We start from the raw sequence: 23,491 nt of genomic DNA on the forward strand, positions 1-23,491 counted from the left end.
TCAAACCCAGCTTGCTGGGGGTCTAAGAAGGGACGGTCATCCAAGTGAATCCTTCTGAACCAACCGCAAACAGGATATGAGTGTTTGACTCATTACGAAGAAGTCTAGAAGTACTTAAAGCATAAACCCCATAAATGTTTGACCTTAGTTAAAACTCTAAGCTGAGATGAAAAATGGCATGAACAACAGATTTAAGCAGCAGGTCTAATTTAAAAGAAGAGTTGAATATAAGACAGGTATTTTAACTGAGATGTACAGGACGCTTTCATAGATAATGAAATACTATAAAGAGACACTTCCGGTAAGGGAGAGAGACAGAGCACCAAAAAAACCCAAAGTTTTATATTCACTGAGACTGAGATAATTTCCTAAGAACCTCTATTAATATAAGCAAAGCAACCTATTAAATAATTTATAGAATAGTCATTGTCAGGTTTCAACCAATAAAACCGATATGCAACATTAAGGGGAAGAGAGGAATACGGATATGTGTCTGCTTTTGTCACACAACTGTGCTGATACATTACTTTAAATGGGAAAAAAATGTACTTGTTATAATCAAAAAGATGGGAACAAATAAGAAAATGTTAAGTGAATATGCAAACTCTACATCTGTAAGAGATGTGCCACATACATGGACAGTAAAAGAAAGGTTTAATATGAACCTTATTTCTTCCAAAGTGGTATAAATGAGGCAAAACATTGTTAATTGTTGTTGTAAACAAATATCCTCCCACTCTACAGAACTCAGCAGCAGGTCAGCACCCTGTCTGCTGAGAACAAACTGGATCACCATCCGCGCCAATTTTAACAGGCAGGTTTCTGCGGAAACAAGCACGATCCTCCCCCTTCAACACAGTGAGCAGCTCAACCAATCACAGGAGGGGGAGCTCACAGTCTAATTTGCATGGAGCCTCTATTAATACCAGGTTTCGCCAGACAGTAGTTCATTCGTTGCTGTTAGTACCGAGAAAACAAGATGCCTGAACCCGCCAAGTCAGCACCCAAGAAGGGCTCCAAGAAAGCCGTCGCCAAGACCGCCGGAAAGACCGGCAAGAAGAGGCGAAAGACCAGGAAGGAGAGCTACGCCATCTACGTGTACAAGGTGATGAAGCAGGTCCACCCGGACACCGGCATCTCCTCCAAGGCCATGGGCATCATGAACTCCTTCGTGAACGACATCTTCGAGCGCATCGCCGGTGAGGCCTCTCGTCTGGCTCACTACAACAAGCGCTCCACCATCACTTCCAGGGAGATCCAGACCGCCGTGCGCCTCCTGCTGCCCGGTGAGCTGGCCAAGCACGCCGTGTCCGAGGGCACCAAGGCCGTCACCAAGTACACTAGCTCCAAGTAAACACGTCTGACCGTTAACAACCCAAAGGCTCTTTTAAGAGCCACCCACTAAATCTGAGTGACCAAACTATCCGGAACTGTTTGAGATGTCAATTATATAATCTGTTGAAATCCAGTAGTTTATAAATAGTGGAAAAGGAATTGCACACTATAATTATTTCTGCGGTGGTAATTATTTGCACCATAAACTGCCTCGATAACTGGTATGAGGCAAACTACTATAATCTGCAGAGATTTTGTGAAATATGACTTGTAATGAAAACCCTAAATAAAAAAAAAATACTTCAATCCCTGTTGTGAATTCTATTTTTTTTTTTTTTTTAATTTCAATTCTTCCAAAATAGATGACTCGATGATGCTGCACACATCAGACAATGTTTGGGATTAAGGCGTTATCCAGTCAGAAACTCAACTGGGCTTTTGTGCAGCTCCAACCTGTTTACTGTTCTTGTTACTGAACTGACCATGATGCATCAACCAGATGATCCCACTGGGTTGAAAATTGTGGCCAAATTAAACAAATCAATCCTTAAATGCAACTTCCCCAGCTCACTGACATCATCCCATCCCATACCAAAGTATCCCAGGAAATACATCCGCATAAGATCAGAGTGTTCAGAGGAACACGAGTCCATTAATAGATGTACAAGAAGCAGAGGACAAAACAATCAATGGCCAGTAATGGAGTTTCTCCCTCTGTCCTCCTCAGGGAAGGTATAAACTGACTGGTACCTCGTCTGTGTCATGTGATTAAACACTGATGCTGCTTTTGTTGCCCTCAAATAAATAAATAAATAAAGAGAAGTATACATTGTCAGCAGACATGAATACATGTGGCAGCACATTATTGATTGTTGTTGTCTGACTTGTAAACAAAGGTCCTCCCAGTCGGCTCCACAGAGCTCAGCAGCATCATCACAGGTTCAGCACCCTGGACAGAGACAGCAGCTCTGTTGGTGTCCGGTCAGACAGAACAAGAGGACATGAAGCTGCTTTCATTATCTCCACACTTTCAGATATTCCTCAGACACTTTACAGAAGCTTCAATTAAAGCTCTTCACTGAGTCCTGCTTTGCCTGCATTACTGCTTTCGACCAGCTGGTGGCGGTGACGTACCGAAGTTCTTCATCGACCTCCATGAAGAAGCAGAGAAGAAGAAGAGGCCCGCCTCTGTCTCCTACCACGTCCTCAGACAAGAGCTAAATGTGCGGCGCTTCTGTCTCTGGTATCGTCTGTTGTAAACTCTTACGCAGTGAAGATGAGCGGCAGAGGAAAAGGAGGAAAAGGACTCGGCAAAGGAGGCGCCAAGCGGCACCGGAAAGTCCTCCGTGATAACATCCAGGGAATCACCAAGCCCGCCATCCGCCGTCTGGCTCGCCGCGGCGGAGTGAAGCGTATCTCCGGTCTGATCTACGAGGAGACCCGCGGTGTGCTGAAGGTGTTCCTGGAGAACGTGATCCGGGACGCCGTCACCTACACCGAGCACGCCAAGAGGAAGACGGTGACCGCCATGGATGTGGTTTATGCTCTGAAGAGGCAGGGACGCACCCTGTACGGCTTCGGGGGTTAAACAGCCTTCAAGACCCAAAACAAAGGCCCTTTTCAGGGCCACTCATCTACTCCGTGAGGAGCTGGTTTCCGTTCAGACTTGAATCCGTGTTTTATCTGTGAATGACCAAATGTGCATTTTTATTTTCCTCTAATCATTTACAGTTCGGTGTAATAAACCTACCAAACAATAAAAAGATGTTTGCCAGAAATAAGTGTTCATCTCTAATTAGGTTACATTTCAACACATTTTACTGGAACAGATTTATCTGGTGTAGTTTAGAGATGATTCTTCTCTTCAGGGTTGAGAGACTTTCCTCTGATCTGGTGCAGGATGAACAATAAAAGAAGAAACTTTGAAGTGCTTCATTAAACAAACCTCTCATTTACAGTATAATTACATTTTTAACACAAATAATATTCAAAATCTGTTCTCTCTCCTTCATAATTAAAACATTACTCTATAATTAAATTTATTACATTTTGATCATTATTTTTTATACTTTCTCATCTCATCCCTTTCCAAAGTTAGTGACTGAAGACACTAAGTGTATAAGTATTAGGAGATAATAAATAATAATTGTGTGTATCTATAATACATTAAATATAATAGGGACGCTTAACAGCACTTTTCTGTCCAGTTTAGCCACACAACATGTACTTTATAGTCATTATTCAGGATTTTACAGGAACAAAAAGAAGGTTTGACTGCTTTGTTTTCTACATTAGACTTCCAGATGTGACACTACTGGCAGGATCAGTCTTAATTTATGGGGCCTGAAAGAATAAACTTTTGCAGTAATTTGTAGAACAAGGAAAACACCATTGTTTTATGTAACATCTGTACAGTGATGTGCTGAACACTGAAGTCCATTTATTCCAGTCCTGTTTGTCTCCGACTGAATCACATCACTAACAGCAGAGTTGAGTCTCGTTAGTGAACTTTGATAAATGCTCTTAGTATCTGAATGTTTGATGGGGAGCAAAGGAGAGTTTTTATGTTGATTCATGCATGAACCCCCCAAACCCCTCCTTCAACACAGTGAGCAGTTCAACCAATCACAGGAGGGGGAGCTCACAGTCTAATTTGCATGGAGCCTCTATTAAGACCAGGTTTCTCCAGACAGTAGTTCAATCGTTGCTGTTAGTACCGAGAAAACAAGATGCCTGAACCCGCCAAGTCTGCACCCAAGAAGGGCTCCAAGAAAGCCGTGACCAAGACCGCCGGAAAGACCGGCAAGAAGAGGCGAAAGACCAGGAAGGAGAGCTACGCCATCTACGTGTACAAGGTGCTGAAGCAGGTCCACCCGGACACCGGCATCTCCTCCAAGGCCATGGGCATCATGAACTCCTTCGTGAACGACATCTTCGAGCGCATCGCCGGTGAGGCCTCTCGTCTGACTCACTACAACAAGCGCTCCACCATCACTTCCAGGGAGATCCAGACCGCCGTGCGCCTCCTGCTGCCCGGTGAGCTGGCCAAGCACGCCGTGTCCGAGGGCACCAAGGCCGTCACCAAGTACACCAGCTCCAAGTAAACACATCTGGAACTCGAGCATCAATCCAAAGGCTCTTTTAAGAGCCACACACTTCATCTGAGAGAACAAACTATCCGAAACTCATTTTTGGTTATAAATCCTGGATTTTAGTTTGACTTTAAGACTCTTGGATGTAGTATTACTTATGAATCATTTTCAAGTGATTTTTCTAAGATGAGGAAAACTTATTGCAGCTTATTCTGAAAAGTTACAATCAGTACCTGCACTGATGTAATGTCCGCAATCAAAAGTGTTCTGATCCACCAATGTTCAAGAAAAAAACATGTGTTGCTATTTGCACAGCTGCACCCTCTTTCATTAGATTGTATTGAACCTTTTGGGAAAAAAAGATATTATAAATGTTATCCTCTACAACTTTCATTATAGGCATTTATGGGGAGGAAGAATGCGTTTTGATATGAAAGTCATGTCTGCAAGACTTTAAACTTTTATACATTGTTGACTTTTCAAAGAGGAAGGAGCAAATTTAAGGCATTGAACTTATTTCTAGATATGTAATTAAACCTTTCTTAATGGAAGAACATATTACACGTGGATCATTGTCTTCTACTAAAGTGTGAACACCGCTTTGATTAATGAATGGTCTTTAAAACATGCTTCTACACCCAGTGGTACATGATCAGATCTAAATCAGTACAAAGCCTGATAGGATTTAAATGAAGCCCTCATGGAGTTCTCCATATTAATAAATTAAGAATAAGTGTTGTGGAAGACACACTTTCCTCATGAAATTAGTAATTATTCACACTCCTGATTTTTCATGTTAGTTTTCAATTTCAGATGTTTTTTTTCATCAATATCACAATGTTTCAAACACAATGTGTGGAAGTTCAGAAAAAACCTGACAGCATCTGAGTTAATGCATTAATAAGCTGGGTTTTGATCTGATTTTAGGTTTATAAGTACTTATAAATCTATAAGTATTTCATATTTAGTCAGTATTAGAAACAAAATAAGAGCCATGAAAAAAATAACAACTAGGTTTATTATTTAAACTGCATGTGATAGTTATTTTTCCTTTTGATTTAAACTGAAAACAGTAAATGTGTAAATAGTAAATCATTAATTCACCAAGTTGCTCCCCTTTAAGGAGGAAAAGGGTTATTTTCTGATCCACTCTCATGAAACGTATTAGCCCTTTAAGAGCTATCTCTCTTGGGCTTTCAGTTGTAAAATCATGTTATATGTTATTCACATATTTACTCTTTTATGGACAAAATCTAGAGACTGTCAGAATTCTAATATTTAGGTTTATGGTTTGATGAAAAGAACACAAAAGAAAGCTTTAAATCTCGAGGAGTGTTTGTGTTTATGGCCGGGGAGCTGATAAACTGTCATTATTAAACATGAACCGGGCATTAATCAGATGTACCATTGATTACGGATGTATAGTGTACGCAGACGCAGGTAAAACTGTCAGGATCTGCTCGTTTCTGGATTCCCTGATCACTTTTATTTCCCGTTCCCTTTTTTTTCCTTGTGTATCCCGTCAGTCTGTCTGTTCATGCCGTCTGTCTGTCTGGTTGGTGCAGAGCTCCTCCCTCTCTAGATGACTCCTACCATCCACCTGCTACACACCTGGACTCAATCATCTACTTCCTCCTGCTGGAGCTGCTCACCAGATGTTTTCCAGTTTTCATTTGTGTTGCGATACATTCGTTTCCTTTTAGTTGTTGGGGTGATAGTCCAAAGTCCTGGGTCAACAGAGCTCCTCCAAATAGGGCAAAGAAACATAATATTAACAACTCAAAATAGTTGGTGGGAAATGACCAAGTGGGCGGCCATATTGCATTTACCTTCACCAAACAGCCGACATCACGTTCGTTGTTCCTATAACAAGAGGCACACTTACACACTCATTAACATGAATGGAAAACTATGGTTGAGAACATTTACAGAATGAAACTTTGAGCCACGAGTTCCAGTGACCAAACAATTGTGATCACACACTCACACAATGTTCCCTTCATTTGTAGTGCTGCAGAGGGCAACGTGACCTCCTGTTAGACTTGATCAGAACCTCCTGAGCAATGATGCGATCAGCAACAAGACAGAGCAACCCTTCCTCTAGCTGCTCCTTTTAAAGCCGAACAAGGAAGAGTAGGATCACCTGTTGTCAATCAGTTTTTACCAGATGTGGCAGGAATCACAAAAGGAAGTATCATTCATCACAAATCCATTTACAGAGTAAATCAAATCCTTATCAGGATGATCTGGTGACATCATCTCTTTTCCTCTCCACGTCCTCCTCTCTGTTTCTACAAGCCGAGCACCAACATCGATCACCGGTGCTGTGGAAGGTCCTGTTGTTGAATCTGTTCAAAAAATACTCGACTGCAACTCTTAACAGATTTGATGCAAAAAAAAAAAGGAGCACATGCTGCACACATTTGGTGGGAAAAAAAACTAGTGCAGAGAAAAGACACGAGTAGAATGAAGCACTTTGCATTTTAAAGACTCATCGTTGGGTAAGATAAGTTCATTATGTGCAGATGATGACAATCACAGACTTTAGAAGAAGTCGTTTTATTCAACATACTCATGTGTTGATGCTTTGCTGTGTATATTGTTTGTTCTTATCATTTCATTGAGTAGTTTTCAGCCAATTAACCTTTTTATAGTACTGTTGATGAGCCACTGCTCTTCACTCACACGTAGCATGTTAACACTAACTTATGCTACTGCACCAGTTTCTGTTGATCCATGTCGGTTCATGTTACACTCACGAGATGGTTGTTACTCTTATTGTTTCCCAGATACCCGCAAGTATTCAGAGTGAGTTACTACACATGGCAAACAACAGGGGCTGTCTTAAATAACCCGGACAGAAATATTTGGAATTAACCTCTCACCACATTACATGACATGTATTATGTGACGTGTGAGGTTGTAATAGAGGTGATGCTCATTTCACATATTTCTGTGACATCGTTTCATTTGTGATGTTACATTTACTGTTGAGAAATATATATGTTTGTGACTTTAAATGATCCCTTAAAAGGTGGTGTGGGTTGTATAAATGCCCATGAAACATGTTAACACAAAAGAGCTCTGAATTTTATTGTCAAAATACTTATTTAATAATGTATATTTGAATCAAAGGTTATTTGTTTAGCATCAGTTCAATAAAGCCTTGAAACGATCTGCAAATTCCAATGATCTAAAAATTATATTAGAAAGAATTAGAAAGAATAAATAAGATGTAACATGACAGCAGATGTAGATTATGACTGGATCATTTTGACAAAATAACGTAACAGGAACTGAAGAGAATCCAAAGTTTAGACAGCAGCGCTCTCTTGTGGATAAACTCTGTAACTGCAACACATGAGCTACAACACACATCAGTAAAGGAAATATTGAGTTCATGACATGTTTGAGAAATTGGACATCAGAAACCAGCAGCGAGTGACTCGATGTACAAAATAAAAACATGTTTGGGAAATGCTGATGATTTCGGGATGAAACCAACGGAGGTTGCTTGTGACAATATATATATATATATATATATATATATATATATATATATATATATATATTTCTGGGGAGCGGAGGGAAACAACGGTGCGACATATCTGTAATTATTGTTGTTCCACGTGCGTAAATGCACACAGCAGCTCTCGGTTTGAAGACGCACATATAGATCATGCTGCTGTTTGATGCCACTGCTTAATGAATCTAGTGTAGGAAATACAATTAAAATAAAAGCAGCAGCTCCCGCGGACTCTAAAATGTAGACATTTCTGTTTATAATGAATGGAGGTCCGTGTGCCCGCAACCACAAACATTCTCCGGGGTTCAGTGTAACAATCTGGGGTTGAACGATCATTTACCTGCAAATAGAAACGTGCCCGACAGAAAAGAGGAATTAGTTCTTCAGTAGGGTGAGGTGGCTCTGAAAAGAGCCGTTAGTTTGAGGAGCAGATTAAGCTCTCTCTCCGCGGATGCGGCGGGCCAGCTGGATGTCTTTGGGCATGATGGTGACCCTCTTGGCGTGGATGGCGCACAGGTTGGTGTCCTCGAACAGGCCGACCAGGTAGGCCTCGCTGGCCTCCTGCAGCGCCATGACGGCGGAGCTCTGGAAGCGCAGATCGGTCTTGAAGTCCTGAGCGATCTCTCTCACCAGGCGCTGGAAGGGCAGCTTCCGGATCAGCAGCTCGGTGGACTTCTGGTAGCGGCGGATCTCTCTCAGAGCCACGGTACCGGGCCTGTAACGGTGAGGCTTCTTCACGCCGCCGGTGGCCGGGGCGCTCTTACGGGCGGCCTTGGTGGCCAGCTGCTTCCTGGGAGCTTTGCCTCCGGTGGATTTACGAGCGGTCTGCTTGGTTCTGGCCATGATTTCTCTCTCTGAACAGGAGGTATGTGAACCAAACAGGAGACACGCTGCTCTTAAACTGTGTGGCGGCTGCGACACGGTGACGCGGATTCAAACCTCCGGCTCCTGATTGGTGAGCGGCTCCTCCTGGAGCTCAGCACCGCCTTGAGCTGCGGGTCCCGCCTGAATCTGCGCTGCTTATTGGAGCAAAGTCCTTTCAAAATGTCCGCTAAAGCAGAGAGCCAGAGGGCGGGCCGTTACAATTTACCTGCAGTGACAGATGATCCCCATCTGTGTGACGCACTGATTAAGTGTAAAATATAAATAAGTAAAAATAAATCGTTATTTTTGTGGCAATTAGTTTAAATTACCACAAAAATAACAGACTGTACATACTCTTTTGGTATTGGATAAACTATAATCCTCATTTCTTTGCCCAGGCAGAACATGTACTTTCTAAAAGTAATGAATTAATACTGACCAAATATTTAAAAAAAAAAAAAATTGATTATAAACCTAAAATATGATCAAAACCCAGCTTTTAAAAGCATAAACTCGGATGTTTTTTTTCCTGAACTTCCAGACACATTGTGATGATCACGTGTCTACAAAATGGATTTGAAACATCGTTATATATAATTCTGAAAAATACTTTTCACCATTATCATAACATCCAACCTTTATTTGTGTTCAGTGGAGGTGAAGATAGAGAGATCAGCAGCATGTACAGGGCTAAGCAATAAAATATGCTCATAATGAAACTAGAGGAAAACAAATCAAAACGTCACTAAGTGGAGCTGGATGGAAACAGTTCAATAAAAGGTGCAATAAAATCGTATTAAAGTGCAGCTGTTCAAATGTTTCCTCCTTGAACATTGTTCAAATCATCATAAACCTTCCTGCTTTCTGACATTAAAGCTACAATCACTACAGGTAGATTATAACTTGACAATAAGCAACAACAGAGACATGAAAGCATTTGATCATCTAATATAAATACATGTAGAAAAAGATGGAGGATTTGCTTCTTTGAGATGAAGTGTGTGGCTCTTAAAAGAGCCTTTGGGTTGTTAACGGTCAGACGTGTTTACTTGGAGCTGGTGTACTTGGTGACGGCCTTGGTGCCCTCGGACACGGCGTGCTTGGCCAGCTCACCGGGCAGCAGGAGGCGCACGGCGGTCTGGATCTCCCTGGAAGTGATGGTGGAGCGCTTGTTGTAGTGAGCCAGACGAGAGGCCTCACCGGCGATGCGCTCGAAGATGTCGTTCACGAAGGAGTTCATGATGCCCATGGCCTTGGAGGAGATGCCGGTGTCCGGGTGGACCTGCTTCATCACCTTGTACACGTAGATGGCGTAGCTCTCCTTCCTGGTCTTTCGCCTCTTCTTGCCGGTCTTTCCGGCGGTCTTGGTCACGGCTTTCTTGGAGCCCTTCTTGGGTGCAGACTTGGCGGGTTCAGGCATCTTGTTTTCTCGGTACTAACAGCAACGAATGAACTACTGTCTGGCGAAACCTGGTATTAATAGAGGCTCCATGCAAATGAGGCTGTGAACTCCCCCTCCTGTGATTGGTTGAGCTGCTCACTGTGTTGAAGGGGGAGGCTCGTGCTTGTTGCCGCTGAAACCTGCCTGTTAAAATTGGCGCGGATGGTGATCCAGTTTGTTCTCAGCAGACAAATAAAGATTAAAAATTAAAGTGAGCAGAACCAACAGGATGAAAATAAACTGGACGATTTCTCTAAACTGGCTCTAATCTGGTTTTCAGCAGAATCACAACACAGTTTCAACTCATCTTCTGGCTGCATTAAGTTCACAGGATGTTTGTTTCCATCTACTTTCTACAGAAACTAATAAGATCTCTGAGTCGACTGCCAGATGTCTGAGTCGTTGTTTGCCGGTCATGAATCCTTAATTATGAACAACTGGTTTGTTTTCTGTAGATACACATTGTTGAAATAATCTACCAAGTGTGCAATTTAGTTTCCATCACACAGAAGTAGGTCCAACATACAACGATGTCGTCCAGTGACCCAGTCTCATGGTGGCTCAATGTATGTTCATGTAGAATATTGGTTCTGTAACTCCAGATTATGAGTACAGACGTAGCAGCCAAACCTTCGTGGTTTATTATTATTAGGGCCCGAACACACGTAATGCTGCAAAAGCCCTGTTGTTATTATTTCCAAGTGCTCATATAGTTATTGTGTCTTCAGTCACTGACTCTGTACTGACATTCAAAATGAGAGATTAAGGCAGCAGCACTGTTTATGAAGCTCTTCATGAAATGAAGTTTAGATTAGAGATTATTAGTTTAATCGTTTTTCACATCAGGTTTATAACGTTACATCCATGCAAAGGTCAATTATATTTTAAGGACATGTAATTATAGATTTACAAGTTTATTTCTGACCCACATTAAACTGATAGTTTGTAGCAATTAATAGAAAATAATTAGAAATGATCTGAGTCGTTTCATGTTCGTATGTAAATCAGCTCCTCATCCAGAAGATGTGTTTCCCTGAAAAGTGCCTTTGTTTTGTGGCATGAAGTCTGTTTAACCCCGAAGCCACCCAGGCTCTTCAGAGCAACTTCATGTGTTGGCAAACAGAGAATATGTGTATCACAGAATATAATGAGAACTTCCATTACAGTTCTGTAATCCCAGATTATGAGTACAGAGGTAGTAGCCAAACCTGCTTTGTTTATTATTATTAGGACACATAATACTGCAAAAGCCCCATCATTATGTATTTATTTATTATCCCCTAATGTGTATATAGTTATTGTGTATTTAGTCACTGACTGTACTGTCCTTCAAAAGGAGAGATTAAGGCAGCAGCAGTTTATGAAACACTTCATGAAATTTAGATTAGTAGTTTATTTTTTTCACATCAGGTTTCTAATGTTATATTTATATAAACTGGGCCACATGCAGCTAATAAGAAACAGAAGACATCTAATCTGGTTTGTTTGACGTTCATATAGAAACCAGCTCCTCACGGAGTAGATGAGTGGCCCTGAAAAGGGCCTTTGTTTTGGGTCTTGAAGGCTGTTTAACCCCCGAAGCCGTACAGGGTGCGTCCCTGCCTCTTCAGAGCATAAACCACATCCATGGCGGTCACCGTCTTCCTCTTGGCGTGCTCGGTGTAGGTGACGGCGTCCCGGATCACGTTCTCCAGGAACACCTTCAGCACACCGCGGGTCTCCTCGTAGATCAGACCGGAGATACGCTTCACTCCGCCGCGGCGAGCCAGACGGCGGATGGCGGGCTTGGTGATTCCCTGGATGTTATCACGGAGAACTTTCCGGTGCCGCTTGGCGCCTCCTTTGCCGAGTCCTTTTCCTCCTTTTCCTCTGCCGCTCATCTTCACTGCGTAAGAGTTTACAACAGACGATACCAGAGACAGAAGCGCCGCACATTTAGCTCTTGTCTGAGGACGTGGTAGGAGACAGAGGCGGGCCTCTTCTTCTTCTCTGCTTCTTCATGGAGGTCGATGAAGAACTTCGGTACGTCACCGCCACCAGCTGGTCGAAAGCAGTAATGCAGGCAAAGCAGGACTCAGTGAAGAGCTTTAATTGAAGCTTCTGTAAAGTGTCTGAGGAATATCTGAAAGTGTGGAGATAATGAAAGCAGCTTCATGTCCTCTTGTTCTGTCTGACCGGACACCAACAGAGCTGCTGTCTCTGTCCAGGGTGCTGAACCTGTGATGATGCTGCTGAGCTCTGTGGAGCCGACTGGGAGGACCTTTGTTTACAAGTCAGACAACAACAATCAATAATGTGCTGCCACATGTATTCATGTCTGCTGACAATGTATACTTCTCTTTATTTATTTATTTATTTGAGGACAACAAACGCAGCATGGTGGACTGTATCACAGAATACATCAAATTCTGTGAACACTCCACCGTACCATCCTGGACTGTACACTGCTTCCCCAACAACAATATATTATATTGTATATAATATATATAGATATATACTGTACTGTATATACTGTATATACTGTGCATTTTATATTTTTACTGCTGTTTTACTGCTATTGTATTGCTTTTCTATTATTCTATTATTATCTATTGCTTCCTGTATGCTGTTTTAGTGAAAAAAATTCCCCTCGGGGATTAATAAAGTAACTACCTAACCTAACCTAACAAGCTGTGGATCACCAGTGACCTGAAGGTGCTTCTTAATAAGAAGAAAGCAGCCTTCAGGTCTGGGGACAGGGAGGAGCTCAGGAGAGTGCAGCGCCACCTGAAGGAGAAGCTCAGGGAGTGCAAGGACTCCTACAGGAGGAAGCTGGAGGCCAAACTCCAACAGAACAACGTGAGGGAGGTGTGGACCAGTATGAAGGAGATTACTGGGTTCAAGGGGAGAGAGAGACAACCAGGGGGAACCTGGAGAGGAACAACCAGGGGGAACCTGGAGAGGGCCAATGAGCTAAACTGTTTCTTCAACAGGTTTAGTTCACCGCCCTCATCTGTCTCCTCCACACCTTACACCTCCCAAACACCTCTGCTCCCCCCCCCTGGTGAACTGCATAGAGCCCTCAACTCCAAAGGGCTCTTCCACCATCGACGCCATGACCCCCTCCCCCCTCTCTGTGACAACTAGCCAGGTTAGGAGACAGCTGGAGAGACTCCACCAGCTCAAGGCTGCAGGGCCTGACGGCATCAGCCCCGGGGTCCTGAAGACCTGCGCCGTCCAGCTGGCTGAGGTCCTACAACACCTCTTCAACCTGAGCCTGAAGCAGGAGGAAGTCCCGGTGCTGTGGAAGACGTCCTGCCTGGTTCCTGTCCCCAAGAAGACGACTCCATCCGGCCTCAACGACTACCAACCGGTTGCCCTCACATCTCATGTGATGAAGGTGCTGGAGAGGCTGGTCTTTTTTTTGATTTTATTTGATTTTATACACTTTATTAATCCCTGAGGGGAAATTTATTCGCTACAGCAGGGGGGCTCTCAGGGGGGAGCTGCTGCAGCAGGCTGCCACTAGCGCGGCGCCAGGTAACCTGACCTGAGGTGCATGTTTTTGGATGATGGGAGGAAGCCGGAGAACCCGGAGAGAACCCACGCAAGCACAGGGAGAACATGCAAACTCCGCACAGAAAGGCCCAGGACCGGATTCGAACCCGGAACCTTTTTTGCTGTGAGGTGACAGTGCTAACCACTGCACCACCATGCCGCCCTAAATTGGCCCACCTCAGGCCGCTGGTGAAATCTTCTCTGGACCCTCTGCAATTTGCGTACCAGCCTCATGTGGAAGTGGACGATGCCATCATCTACCTGCTGCAACGAGCTCAGTCTCACCTGGACGGAACCGGTGACTGCATTTAACACCATCCAACCACTGCTGCTGAGTGAGAAGCTGCGGGTGGTGGGGGTGGACACGTCCACCGTCTCCTGGATCAATGACTACCTGACAGGCAGACCACAGTTTGTCCGTCTGGGCAGTGTGCTGTCAGTGGTACTGGAGCTCCTCAGGGAACTGTTCTGTCTCCCTTCCTGTTCACCTTATACACAACTGACTTCCAGAACAACTCAGAGTCCTGCCATCTGCAGAAGTTCTCTGATGACTCTGCAGTGGACGGTGTATAAGAGATGGACGGGAGGACGAGTACACGGCAGTAGTGGAGGACTTTGTGGAGTGGGCGGGAAGAAATCACCTCCTTCTGAACGTGACCAAGACCAGAGAGATGGTGGTCGACTTCAGGAGGAAGACAACGGCTCCACAACCGCTGAGAGTTCTGGGAGAGGAGGTGGACTTGGTTGAGGAGTACAAGTACCTGGTGTCTCCATGAAACAGACTGAACTGGAAGACCAACATCAACGCTGTCTACAAGAAGGTGATGAGTCGACTCTTTTTCTTGAGGAAACTTCGATCCTTCAATGTGTGCAGCGAGATGTTGGAGATGTCCCACCAGTCTGTTGTGGCCAGTGAACTGTACTTCTAGTAGTCTGCTGGGAGGGAGAGAAAAGGGAGGGGGGGGCAGCATTGGAGCCGGAGACACCAACAGACTTAACAAACTGGTGAAGAAGGCCGGCTCCATCATCGGCTGCAAACTGAACAGCCTGGAAAAGGTGTTGAAGAGGAGGATGCTGAACAAACTATTATCCATATTGGATAATCCTGTCCACCCTCTCCACCACCTGCTGCAGGGACAGAGGAGGACGTTCTCCAAAGACTCCTTCAGCTGCTGTCACAAGGACAGATACAGAAGATCATTCCTGCTCACTGCAATAATACAATAACTCACCTCTGGTCAAATCCATCACGCAACAATAACACTGTTGTCTGTTTTTCTTGTTTGTTTAAATATATTAAAAAAAAAAAAAAAAACTGCACTATTGTTCAGTTAGTTTGAATTGAATTATTCTATTTTATTTTATTTTATTTTATATACTGTGCATTTTTATATTTAATATGTTTTACTGTTATTTTATTGCTTTCCTGTATCTATAAATGCTGCTGTAGCAAAAAAAAAACAATCCCCCTTGGGGATTAATAAAGTAACTACCTACCTGATCACATGACAGTGGAGAACAGATCTGCCCTGTTTTTACAAAACATGTAAATCATGACACACAACTCACATTCAAAACAGCCTTAAAATAACATGTACAGCATCTTTCAGCATTAGTTTATTTATTCATTCATTTTTAGATGGAATTCCTATTTAACAAAAGAAATAATCACAGGGATATTTGACCAGAAATAATTGAATGACATGTCAACAGCATCCCTGCAGACTAGTGGTGAGTTAACTGTAGTGATAGTTGGTCTAAGCATCACTTATGTGGGTAGTTATTTATTTGTGAATAATAACAACCTCTGAAATAATTAGTGAGAAATTAATTTTTCCACTATTTATAAACTACTGGATTTCAACAGATTATATAATTTACATTTCAAACAGTTTCGGATAGTTTGTTCTCTCAGATGACGTGGGTGGCTCTTAAAAGAGCCTTTGGGTTGTTAATGGAGTCAAGAGATCTTTTTACTTGGAGCTGGTGTACTTGGTGACGGCCTTGGTGCCCTCGGACACGGCGTGCTTGGCCAGCTCACCGGGCAGCAGGAGGCGCACGGCGGTCTGGATCTCCCTGGAAGTGATGGTGGAGCGCTTGTTGTAGTGAGCCAGACGAGAGGCCTCACCGGCGATGCGCTCGAAGATGTCGTTCACGAAGGAGTTCATGATGCCCATGGCCTTGGAGGAGATGCCGGTGTCCGGGTGGACCTGCTTCATCACCTTGTACACGTAGATGGCGTAGCTCTCCTTCCTGGTCTTTCGCCTCTTCTTGCCGGTCTTTCCGGCGGTCTTGGTCACGGCTTTCTTGGAGCCCTTCTTGGGTGCAGACTTGGCGGGTTCAGGCATCTTGTTTTCTCGGTACTAACAGCAACGAATGAACTACTGTCTGGCGAAACCTGGTATTAATAGAGGCTCCATGCAAATGAGGCTGTGAACTCCCCCTCCTGTGATTGGTTGAGCTGCTCACTGTGTTGAAGGGGGAGGCTCGTGCTTGTTGCCGCTGAAACCTGCCTGTTAAAATTGGCGCGGATGGTGATCCAGTTTGTTCTCAGCAGACAAATAAAGATTAAAAGTTTATTAAAAAATAAAGTGAGAAGAACCAACAGGATGAAAATAAACTGGAAGATTTCTTCAGATTTCTCTAAACTGGCTCTAATCTGGTTTTCAGCAGAATCACAACACAGTTTCAACTCATCTTCTGGCTGCATTAAGTTCACAGGATGTTTGTTTCCATCTACTTTCTACAGAAACTAATAAGATCTCACTGATCATATGAATTAAAAACTGCTCAGTCAAACATCAGTCTGATCGATGTAATACAGTTTTATACACATTAGAGAAGAACATGTTGTTGTGCTTCTGGATTCCTTAAAATCAACATAAAAACTCTCCTTTGCTCCCCATCAAACATTCAGATACTACAAAGAGCATTTATCAAAGTTCACTAACGAGACTCAACTCTGCTGTTAGTGATGTGATTCAGTCGGAGACAAACAGGACTGGAATAAATGGACTTCAGTGTTCAGCACATCACTGTACAGATGTTACATAAAACAATGGTGTTTTCCTTGTTCTACAAATTACTGCAAAAGTTTATTCTTTCAGGCCCCATAAATTAAGACTGATCCTGCCAGTAGTGTCACATCTGGAAGTCTAATGTAGAAAACAAAGCAGTCAAACCTTCTTTTTGTTCCTGTAAAATCCTGAATAATGACTATAAAGTACATGTTGTGTGGCTAAACTGGACAGAAAAGTGCTGTTAAGCGTCCCTATTATATTTAATGTATTATAGATACACACAATTATTATTTATTATCTCCTAATGCTTATACACTTAGTGTCTTCAGTCACTAACTTTGGAAAGGGATGAGATGAGAAAGTATAAAAAATAATGATCAAAATGTAATAAATTTAATTATAGAGTAATGTTTTAATTATGAAGGAGAGAGAACAGATTTTGAATATTATTTGTGTTAAAAAATGTAATTATACTGTAAATGAGAGGTTTGTTTAATGAAGCACTTCAAAGTTCCTTCTTTTATTGTCCATCCTGCACCAGATCAGAGGAAAGTCTCTCAACCCTGAAGAGAAGAATCATCTCTAAACTACACCAGATAAATCTGTTCCAGTAAAATGTGTTGAAATGTAACCTAATTAGAGATGAACACTTATTTCTGGCAAACATCTTTTTATTGTTTGGTAGGTTTATTACACCGAACTGTAAATGATTAGAGGAAAATAAAAATGCACATTTGGTCATTCACAGATAAAACACGGATTCAAGTCTGAACGGAAACCAGCTCCTCACGGAGTAGATGAGTGGCCCTGAAAAGGGCCTTTGTTTTGGGTCTTGAAGGCTGTTTAACCCCCGAAGCCGTACAGGGTGCGTCCCTGCCTCTTCAGAGCATAAACCACATCCATGGCGGTCACCGTCTTCCTCTTGGCGTGCTCGGTGTAGGTGACGGCGTCCCGGATCACGTTCTCCAGGAACACCTTCAGCACACCGCGGGTCTCCTCGTAGATCAGACCGGAGATACGCTTCACTCCGCCGCGGCGAGCCAGACGGCGGATGGCGGGCTTGGTGATTCCCTGGATGTTATCACGGAGAACTTTCCGGTGCCGCTTGGCGCCTCCTTTGCCGAGTCCTTTTCCTCCTTTTCCTCTGCCGCTCATCTTCACTGCGTAAGAGTTTACAACAGACGATACCAGAGACAGAAGCGCCGCACATTTAGCTCTTGTCTGAGGACGTGGTAGGAGACAGAGGCGGGCCTCTTCTTCTTCTCTGCTTCTTCATGGAGGTCGATGAAGAACTTCGGTACGTCACCGCCACCAGCTGGTCGAAAGCAGTAATGCAGGCAAAGCAGGACTCAGTGAAGAGCTTTAGTTGAAGCTTCTGTAAAGTGTCTGAGGAATATCTGAAAGTGTGGAGATAATGAAAGCAGCTTCATGTCCTCTTGTTCTGTCTGACCGGACACCAACAGAGCTGCTGTCTCTGTCCAGGGTGCTGAACCTGTGATGATGCTGCTGAGCTCTGTGGAGCCGACTGGGAGGACCTTTGTTTACAAGTCAGACAACAACAATCAATAATGTGCTGCCACATGTATTCATGTCTGCTGACAATTCATGTCTGTGCTACACAGTGAAGCACAGACAAGGTAACAGACAGTTTATACCTTTTCTGAGGAGGACGGATCAAAATCACATTCGTAGGTGGTTTGAATCGGAGGATCAGATTTCTTCATCCTCAGTTCAGACTCTGCTGGCTCAGATTGATGACTTCATTTTCATTTTCAGAGAGACAGATGGAGCAGAATCTAAGCTAACGTAGCAGACTGCTATAACAAGATGTATATTTTCACACTGTCGAGGACAACGATAACAACAGTCCACAGACAGAAGGAGAAATAAACTGTCAGCTGCCACTTCAGTGTCAGCAGCTTCAGCGTCGTCAGCGTAACTGGTTCAAATCCTCTTCCAGTGAAAACAGTATTTGATCCTGTGCAGAAAAACTGTTTCCAATTAATCCGCTGAATTCACATCTGATTTTTCATTCAGTCCTTTGTGTTGAACTTCTTTACAGTAAAGTCAGTTTCAGTGGAAACTGTCGGGTGTTCAATTAGTATTGAATTATTTCACTCAGATCGATAAAGTAGAATATGATGAGATTTATAGATGTCGGAGGGAAATTGGTGTTTGTAATTTGACTGATGCAGTCTGATATTTACTTTTCCACAGAAAATGAGTCACTAACACAACTATTACCTTACGTATCCCTTCCAGTCCCTTTTAGTGTGGATATGCTGCATGTTTGACGCCCTCGACCACTTGTGTTGGTGTGAGAAGGGAATTATAAAGTATGAATATAAACTTTATAAGCTGCACTTTTCAGGTGATGGTCAGCGAGAGCAGTGTAACAATCCTACAGGGTTTTAATATCAATGAAGCTCGCTAGTTGTGGCTGTACGCATGTCATATCAAACAGCCAACAAAGGGAACAAAAGTGTTATTGTCTCCTCTTTCGATGACATTTTAAGAGTGACATCTGATTTTGCAGTCTCATTTTCCTAATTCATGATTGACCTACAACCACAGCTGTTAATGAGGTTAAGGCGCCCTGCAGTCGCTGATTCCACCAGAGTACCGAATGAAACACAGGAGAGGAGTCATCTTCCTTTTCCTCCGCAGGACGAGCTGTCTGCAGAATAAAACCTGTCTGAATAATAATAATAATAATAGTGTTTCTGTTGTTCAGCTGTTGCTCCCTTGTATAATCAGACACAAGAGGACAGTCAGCAATCTGTTCCCTCAACAGGTTTGGCTTCTTAGCGTGAAGGAGAACATTTCCAACCACAACACAGTCACACATATACAGCTGGATCCATTATGTCTGATTTTATTTTAAGCTTTAAAAAAAAAAAAAATACTGTATAAAATGTGTAAAATCAACCATTATACCCATTCTGCCTCTACGACAGGAGATCATCATAACATAAGTCGAAGCAAAATCTCATTCTTTAATGGAAAACAAAATATTCCAGTGGGAAGTGTCTGTTTTGTTTGAGAGCTGTGATTTCTCAAAGTAAAATTAATTTGGACAGCGGCTTTGATCGATTAACCGTGATATTAGTACATTGACTGGGAAAGTTTAGGTTCATGTTTGGAGAAAACAGTATGTTGAAGTCCACAACCTTTCTAGTTCTACTACTACAATGCATGTACTTTCATATTACATCAGGTTATTGTTATTCAGGTTATTGTTATTCAGGTTATTGTTATTCAGGTTATTGTTATTCAGGTTATTCAGGTTATTGTTATTCAGGTTATTGTTATTCAGGTTATTGTTATTCAGGTTATTGTTATTCAGGTTATTCAACAGCACCTGATAACAATCACATCACAGGAGGGGGATGACACAAACAAAAAGTGAATTTGAACAAGGCCTCTCCATGCAGGAGGCTGAGCGGACTTCGCCCCGGGTCTTCCTGCTGTTTGTTCTGCATTGTCTGGGATTTCATTTATTACATGTCACTCTCGACTGTCATCGTGTTGCACTAAAGAGGAACATCACTTTAGGACATATTGCACAACCTGACAGACACGCTGTGAGAGAGTTTTCCCTCAGATTTGTCTGAACTGTCCTCTGGGAGCTGCGGACACGTGGATGTTTCTATAGTTTGTGGAAGAGGACGAGGACATATTTCTATCCTCTTCTTTAAATGTTTAGTTTTTATTTTCTTGTCTTTTAGGGGCAAGACGGAGGGTGTTCATGGACGGTTCAGTTTTGGAAAAAAAGGAGATTGTCGGGGACTTGCAGCAGGTAGACGAGGTGGTTGCAAATGTAATATTGTCGCATCATAGAAAGTGTTTCTGCTGAATTAAGCAAACACAAACAGGAAAACACATTTTCTAATAAAAGGTGGTCAGAAAACTGAAACATCCTGTGAACTGAATGCAGCCAGATGTTGAGTTGAACCGTGTTGTGATTCTGCTGAGAACCAGATTAGAGACATTTAAATTAAATCTGATGGAAACGTCCAGTTTGTTTTCATCCTGCTGGTTCTGCTCACATTCATTTTTCTTTTTCCTTCTTATTGTTCTTCAGAACAAACTGTTCTGACCTGACTGCCCTTCAACTTTAACAAAGGCAGGTTTCCATGTGAACTTGCGCATTCCGCCCCCTCCAGTCATGTGAGCAACTCAACCAATCACCGGTGAGGGATTCTGCACTGTTATTTGCATAGAGTCAATATAAGAGGAGTGACTCGCTACTTCTCGGTAGTTTACTTCTCACACAGTAACGTGCTAAACAAGATGCCTGAACCCGCCAAGGCCGCGCCCAAGAAGGGCTCCAAGAAAGCCGTGACCAAGACCGCTGCCAAGACCGGCAAGAAGAGGCGAAAGACCAGGAAGGAGAGCTACGCCATCTACGTGTACAAGGTGATGAAGCAGGTCCACCCGGACACCGGCATCTCCTCCAAGGCCATGGGCATCATGAACTCCTTCGTGAACGACATCTTCGAGCGCATCGCCGGTGAGGCCTCTCGTCTGACTCACTACAACAAGCGCTCCACCATCACTTCCAGGGAGATCCAGACCGCCGTGCGCCTCCTTCTGCCCGGTGAGCTGGCCAAGCACGCCGTGTCCGAGGGCACCAAGGCCGTCACCAAGTACACCAGCTCCAAGTAAACACATCTCCACCTGGAGTATCAACCCAAAGGCTCTTTTAAGAGCCACCCACTTCATCTGAGAACAAACTATCCACAGCTCTGTCGTGATGTAACCTTTTTAACTACTTTGTAATTTTATATATAAGAATGTTTGTATATCATGATAAATGTACTTTGGGCCACATTTGCAAATGTCAGTCATCATTTGCATGAGAGGTCCATACTGATTATAACATTATGTCTACTTCTGTGGTGTATATACAGAAAACAAACCATCCACAAGTGATATTATAAACCAACTATCTACTATAATCAATGTAACACTACCTACTTTCTCTGGTGAAGATTACATCGAAAGAACTGAATAAATATAATTGATTATATAATCTCGGACATGAAGCTGCTTTCATTATCTCCACACTTTCAGATATTCCTCAGACACTTTACAGAAGCTTCAACTAAAGCTCTTCACTGAGTCCTGCTTTGCCTGCATTACTGCTTTCGACCAGCTGGTGGCGGTGACGTACCGAAGTTCTTCATCGACCTCCATGAAGAAGCAGCGAAGAAGAAGAGGCCCGCCTCTGTCTCCTACCACGTCCTCAGACAAGAGCTAAATGTGCGGCGCTTCTGTCTCTGGTATCGTCTGTTGTAAACTCTTACGCAGTGAAGATGAGCGGCAGAGGAAAAGGAGGAAAAGGACTCGGCAAAGGAGGCGCCAAGCGGCACCGGAAAGTTCTCCGTGATAACATCCAGGGAATCACCAAGCCCGCCATCCGCCGTCTGGCTCGCCGCGGCGGAGTGAAGCGTATCTCCGGTCTGATCTACGAGGAGACCCGCGGTGTGCTGAAGGTGTTCCTGGAGAACGTGATCCGGGACGCCGTCACCTACACCGAGCACGCCAAGAGGAAGACGGTGACCGCCATGGATGTGGTTTATGCTCTGAAGAGGCAGGGACGCACCCTGTACGGCTTCGGGGGTTAAACAGCCTTCAAGACCCAAAACAAAGGCCCTTTTCAGGGCCACTCATCTACTCCGTGAGGAGCTGGTTTCCGTACAAAAATATAATAACGACAAACTGAATAAGTTCATAGTTTATGACTCACTTCCTAAACACTGGTTTAATAAATGTCTTGTCTTAGTTCTTAGTAAATGTCGGTGAAACTATATTTAAACTATAATATATATATATGTATATATTTTATAGTTTAAATATATTTTTTATATATATATATATATATATATATATATATATATCAGACAGATTTGCCTGAACATTAAAATATAACACTGATCTCTGCAGCTGCTCTCGTTCAAATCAAAATGAAATAACGAGTCTACTCTGCTTCTCAGTCTCCACAAACCGCAAAATAAATGATCATGAAAGTTTTATCAGTGGAAATTAAAAGTTCAATTAATTTGGTGATTATTGATGTTCATTTAGTGCCACGTGTGAAGAATATGGATGTAAAGTCAGGAACAACAAGGAGCTGAAAATCATTGATTAAACAAACACTGGTCGTTCAGATGTCTTCATTCAGCCGAGGAGGTTTTCCAGGTTTCCATTCACCAACATATATATATATAAATATATATATATATATATATATATATATATATATATCTGGGACAGAAAACAGGCTTTTATTCTATTAAACAACCTGATTACTAGTATTCATATTAATTAACCCTCACACGTCATCTCCATGTGTTCTTCTAGTCCTGCCTCTCTCTGTTACAACCTGATTTTATTTGCCACATTAAGTCTTTTTCATCACATAACTGTGAACTTACTTTTCACAGGAGAACCAATGTTTTACAGAACCGTCTTTTATTTCTCCCTCTAACGATCTGCTCTGACTCGTTGCTGTTCTGCAGTATTTTCTGTTTTAGTTTCCAAGTTTTCTGTCAAAGTTCCAAATATTTCTCTTTTGATTTAAATGAAATGGAAAATATGATGTATGTTATAAAATTATGTTTGTTGCAAGTTTCTTTATAAACACTGAAAACAAGCAAATCTTAGATCTTCT

At 42.8% G+C, this 23,491-nt stretch overlaps 10 protein-coding genes across 10 annotated transcripts; 5 read left to right on the plus strand and 5 right to left on the minus strand.

Moving 5' to 3' along the window:
* Window positions 1-963: 963 nt before the first annotated feature.
* On the plus strand, window positions 964-1,635 carry LOC138208905 (histone H2B 1/2-like). The gene has a single exon (XM_069167126.1). It carries the CDS (start codon window positions 980-982, stop codon window positions 1,352-1,354), a length of 375 nt encoding a protein of 124 aa, XP_069023227.1. The 5' UTR covers window positions 964-979; the 3' UTR covers window positions 1,355-1,635.
* Window positions 1,636-2,568: 933 nt separating this feature from the next.
* Window positions 2,569-2,968, plus strand: LOC138209121 (histone H4). The gene has a single exon (XM_069167497.1). The coding sequence runs from the start codon at window positions 2,612-2,614 to the stop codon at window positions 2,921-2,923; it is 312 nt and encodes a 103-aa protein (XP_069023598.1). The 5' UTR covers window positions 2,569-2,611; the 3' UTR covers window positions 2,924-2,968.
* Window positions 2,969-4,055: 1,087 nt separating this feature from the next.
* Window positions 4,056-4,453, plus strand: LOC138209005 (histone H2B 1/2-like). Its single transcript, XM_069167307.1, has one exon. The coding sequence runs from the start codon at window positions 4,065-4,067 to the stop codon at window positions 4,437-4,439; it is 375 nt and encodes a 124-aa protein (XP_069023408.1). The 5' UTR covers window positions 4,056-4,064; the 3' UTR covers window positions 4,440-4,453.
* Window positions 4,454-8,385: 3,932 nt separating this feature from the next.
* LOC138209175 (histone H3) lies at window positions 8,386-8,796 on the minus strand. Its single transcript, XM_069167570.1, has one exon. The coding sequence runs from the start codon at window positions 8,794-8,796 to the stop codon at window positions 8,386-8,388; it is 411 nt and encodes a 136-aa protein (XP_069023671.1).
* Window positions 8,797-9,512: 716 nt separating this feature from the next.
* LOC138208959 (histone H2B 1/2) lies at window positions 9,513-10,249 on the minus strand. Its single transcript, XM_069167221.1, has one exon. The coding sequence runs from the start codon at window positions 10,235-10,237 to the stop codon at window positions 9,863-9,865; it is 375 nt and encodes a 124-aa protein (XP_069023322.1). The 5' UTR covers window positions 10,238-10,249; the 3' UTR covers window positions 9,513-9,862.
* A 1,532-nt stretch (window positions 10,250-11,781) lies between these two features.
* LOC138209138 (histone H4) lies at window positions 11,782-12,180 on the minus strand. The gene has a single exon (XM_069167519.1). The coding sequence runs from the start codon at window positions 12,136-12,138 to the stop codon at window positions 11,827-11,829; it is 312 nt and encodes a 103-aa protein (XP_069023620.1). The 5' UTR covers window positions 12,139-12,180; the 3' UTR covers window positions 11,782-11,826.
* Window positions 12,181-15,399: 3,219 nt separating this feature from the next.
* Window positions 15,400-16,153, minus strand: LOC138208969 (histone H2B 1/2). The gene has a single exon (XM_069167241.1). It carries the CDS (start codon window positions 16,141-16,143, stop codon window positions 15,769-15,771), a length of 375 nt encoding a protein of 124 aa, XP_069023342.1. The 5' UTR covers window positions 16,144-16,153; the 3' UTR covers window positions 15,400-15,768.
* Window positions 16,154-17,613: 1,460 nt separating this feature from the next.
* LOC138209114 (histone H4) lies at window positions 17,614-18,010 on the minus strand. The gene has a single exon (XM_069167487.1). It carries the CDS (start codon window positions 17,968-17,970, stop codon window positions 17,659-17,661), a length of 312 nt encoding a protein of 103 aa, XP_069023588.1. The 5' UTR covers window positions 17,971-18,010; the 3' UTR covers window positions 17,614-17,658.
* Window positions 18,011-21,095: 3,085 nt separating this feature from the next.
* On the plus strand, window positions 21,096-21,850 carry LOC138208960 (histone H2B 1/2-like). The gene has a single exon (XM_069167222.1). The coding sequence runs from the start codon at window positions 21,109-21,111 to the stop codon at window positions 21,481-21,483; it is 375 nt and encodes a 124-aa protein (XP_069023323.1). The 5' UTR covers window positions 21,096-21,108; the 3' UTR covers window positions 21,484-21,850.
* Window positions 21,851-22,086: 236 nt separating this feature from the next.
* On the plus strand, window positions 22,087-22,490 carry LOC138209165 (histone H4). Its single transcript, XM_069167554.1, has one exon. It carries the CDS (start codon window positions 22,134-22,136, stop codon window positions 22,443-22,445), a length of 312 nt encoding a protein of 103 aa, XP_069023655.1. The 5' UTR covers window positions 22,087-22,133; the 3' UTR covers window positions 22,446-22,490.
* Window positions 22,491-23,491: the final 1,001 nt, after the last annotated feature.

Source organism: Embiotoca jacksoni, unplaced genomic scaffold, assembly GCF_022577435.1.
Source record: "Embiotoca jacksoni isolate LCO1_2020_lvr unplaced genomic scaffold, fEmbJac1.0.p SCAF_4, whole genome shotgun sequence".
Classification (NCBI taxonomy): domain Eukaryota; kingdom Metazoa; phylum Chordata; class Actinopteri; family Embiotocidae; genus Embiotoca; species Embiotoca jacksoni.

Bases quoted from the DNA above. Each gene is read 5' to 3' on its own strand.
- LOC138208905 (XM_069167126.1), top strand. From the start codon at position 980: ATGCCTGAACCCGCCAAGTCAGCACCCAAGAAGGGCTCCAAGAAAGCC.
- LOC138209121 (XM_069167497.1), top strand. From the start codon at position 2,612: ATGAGCGGCAGAGGAAAAGGAGGAAAAGGACTCGGCAAAGGAGGCGCC.
- LOC138209005 (XM_069167307.1), top strand. From the start codon at position 4,065: ATGCCTGAACCCGCCAAGTCTGCACCCAAGAAGGGCTCCAAGAAAGCC.
- LOC138209175 (XM_069167570.1), bottom strand. From the start codon at position 8,796: ATGGCCAGAACCAAGCAGACCGCTCGTAAATCCACCGGAGGCAAAGCT.
- LOC138208959 (XM_069167221.1), bottom strand. From the start codon at position 10,237: ATGCCTGAACCCGCCAAGTCTGCACCCAAGAAGGGCTCCAAGAAAGCC.
- LOC138209138 (XM_069167519.1), bottom strand. From the start codon at position 12,138: ATGAGCGGCAGAGGAAAAGGAGGAAAAGGACTCGGCAAAGGAGGCGCC.
- LOC138208969 (XM_069167241.1), bottom strand. From the start codon at position 16,143: ATGCCTGAACCCGCCAAGTCTGCACCCAAGAAGGGCTCCAAGAAAGCC.
- LOC138209114 (XM_069167487.1), bottom strand. From the start codon at position 17,970: ATGAGCGGCAGAGGAAAAGGAGGAAAAGGACTCGGCAAAGGAGGCGCC.
- LOC138208960 (XM_069167222.1), top strand. From the start codon at position 21,109: ATGCCTGAACCCGCCAAGGCCGCGCCCAAGAAGGGCTCCAAGAAAGCC.
- LOC138209165 (XM_069167554.1), top strand. From the start codon at position 22,134: ATGAGCGGCAGAGGAAAAGGAGGAAAAGGACTCGGCAAAGGAGGCGCC.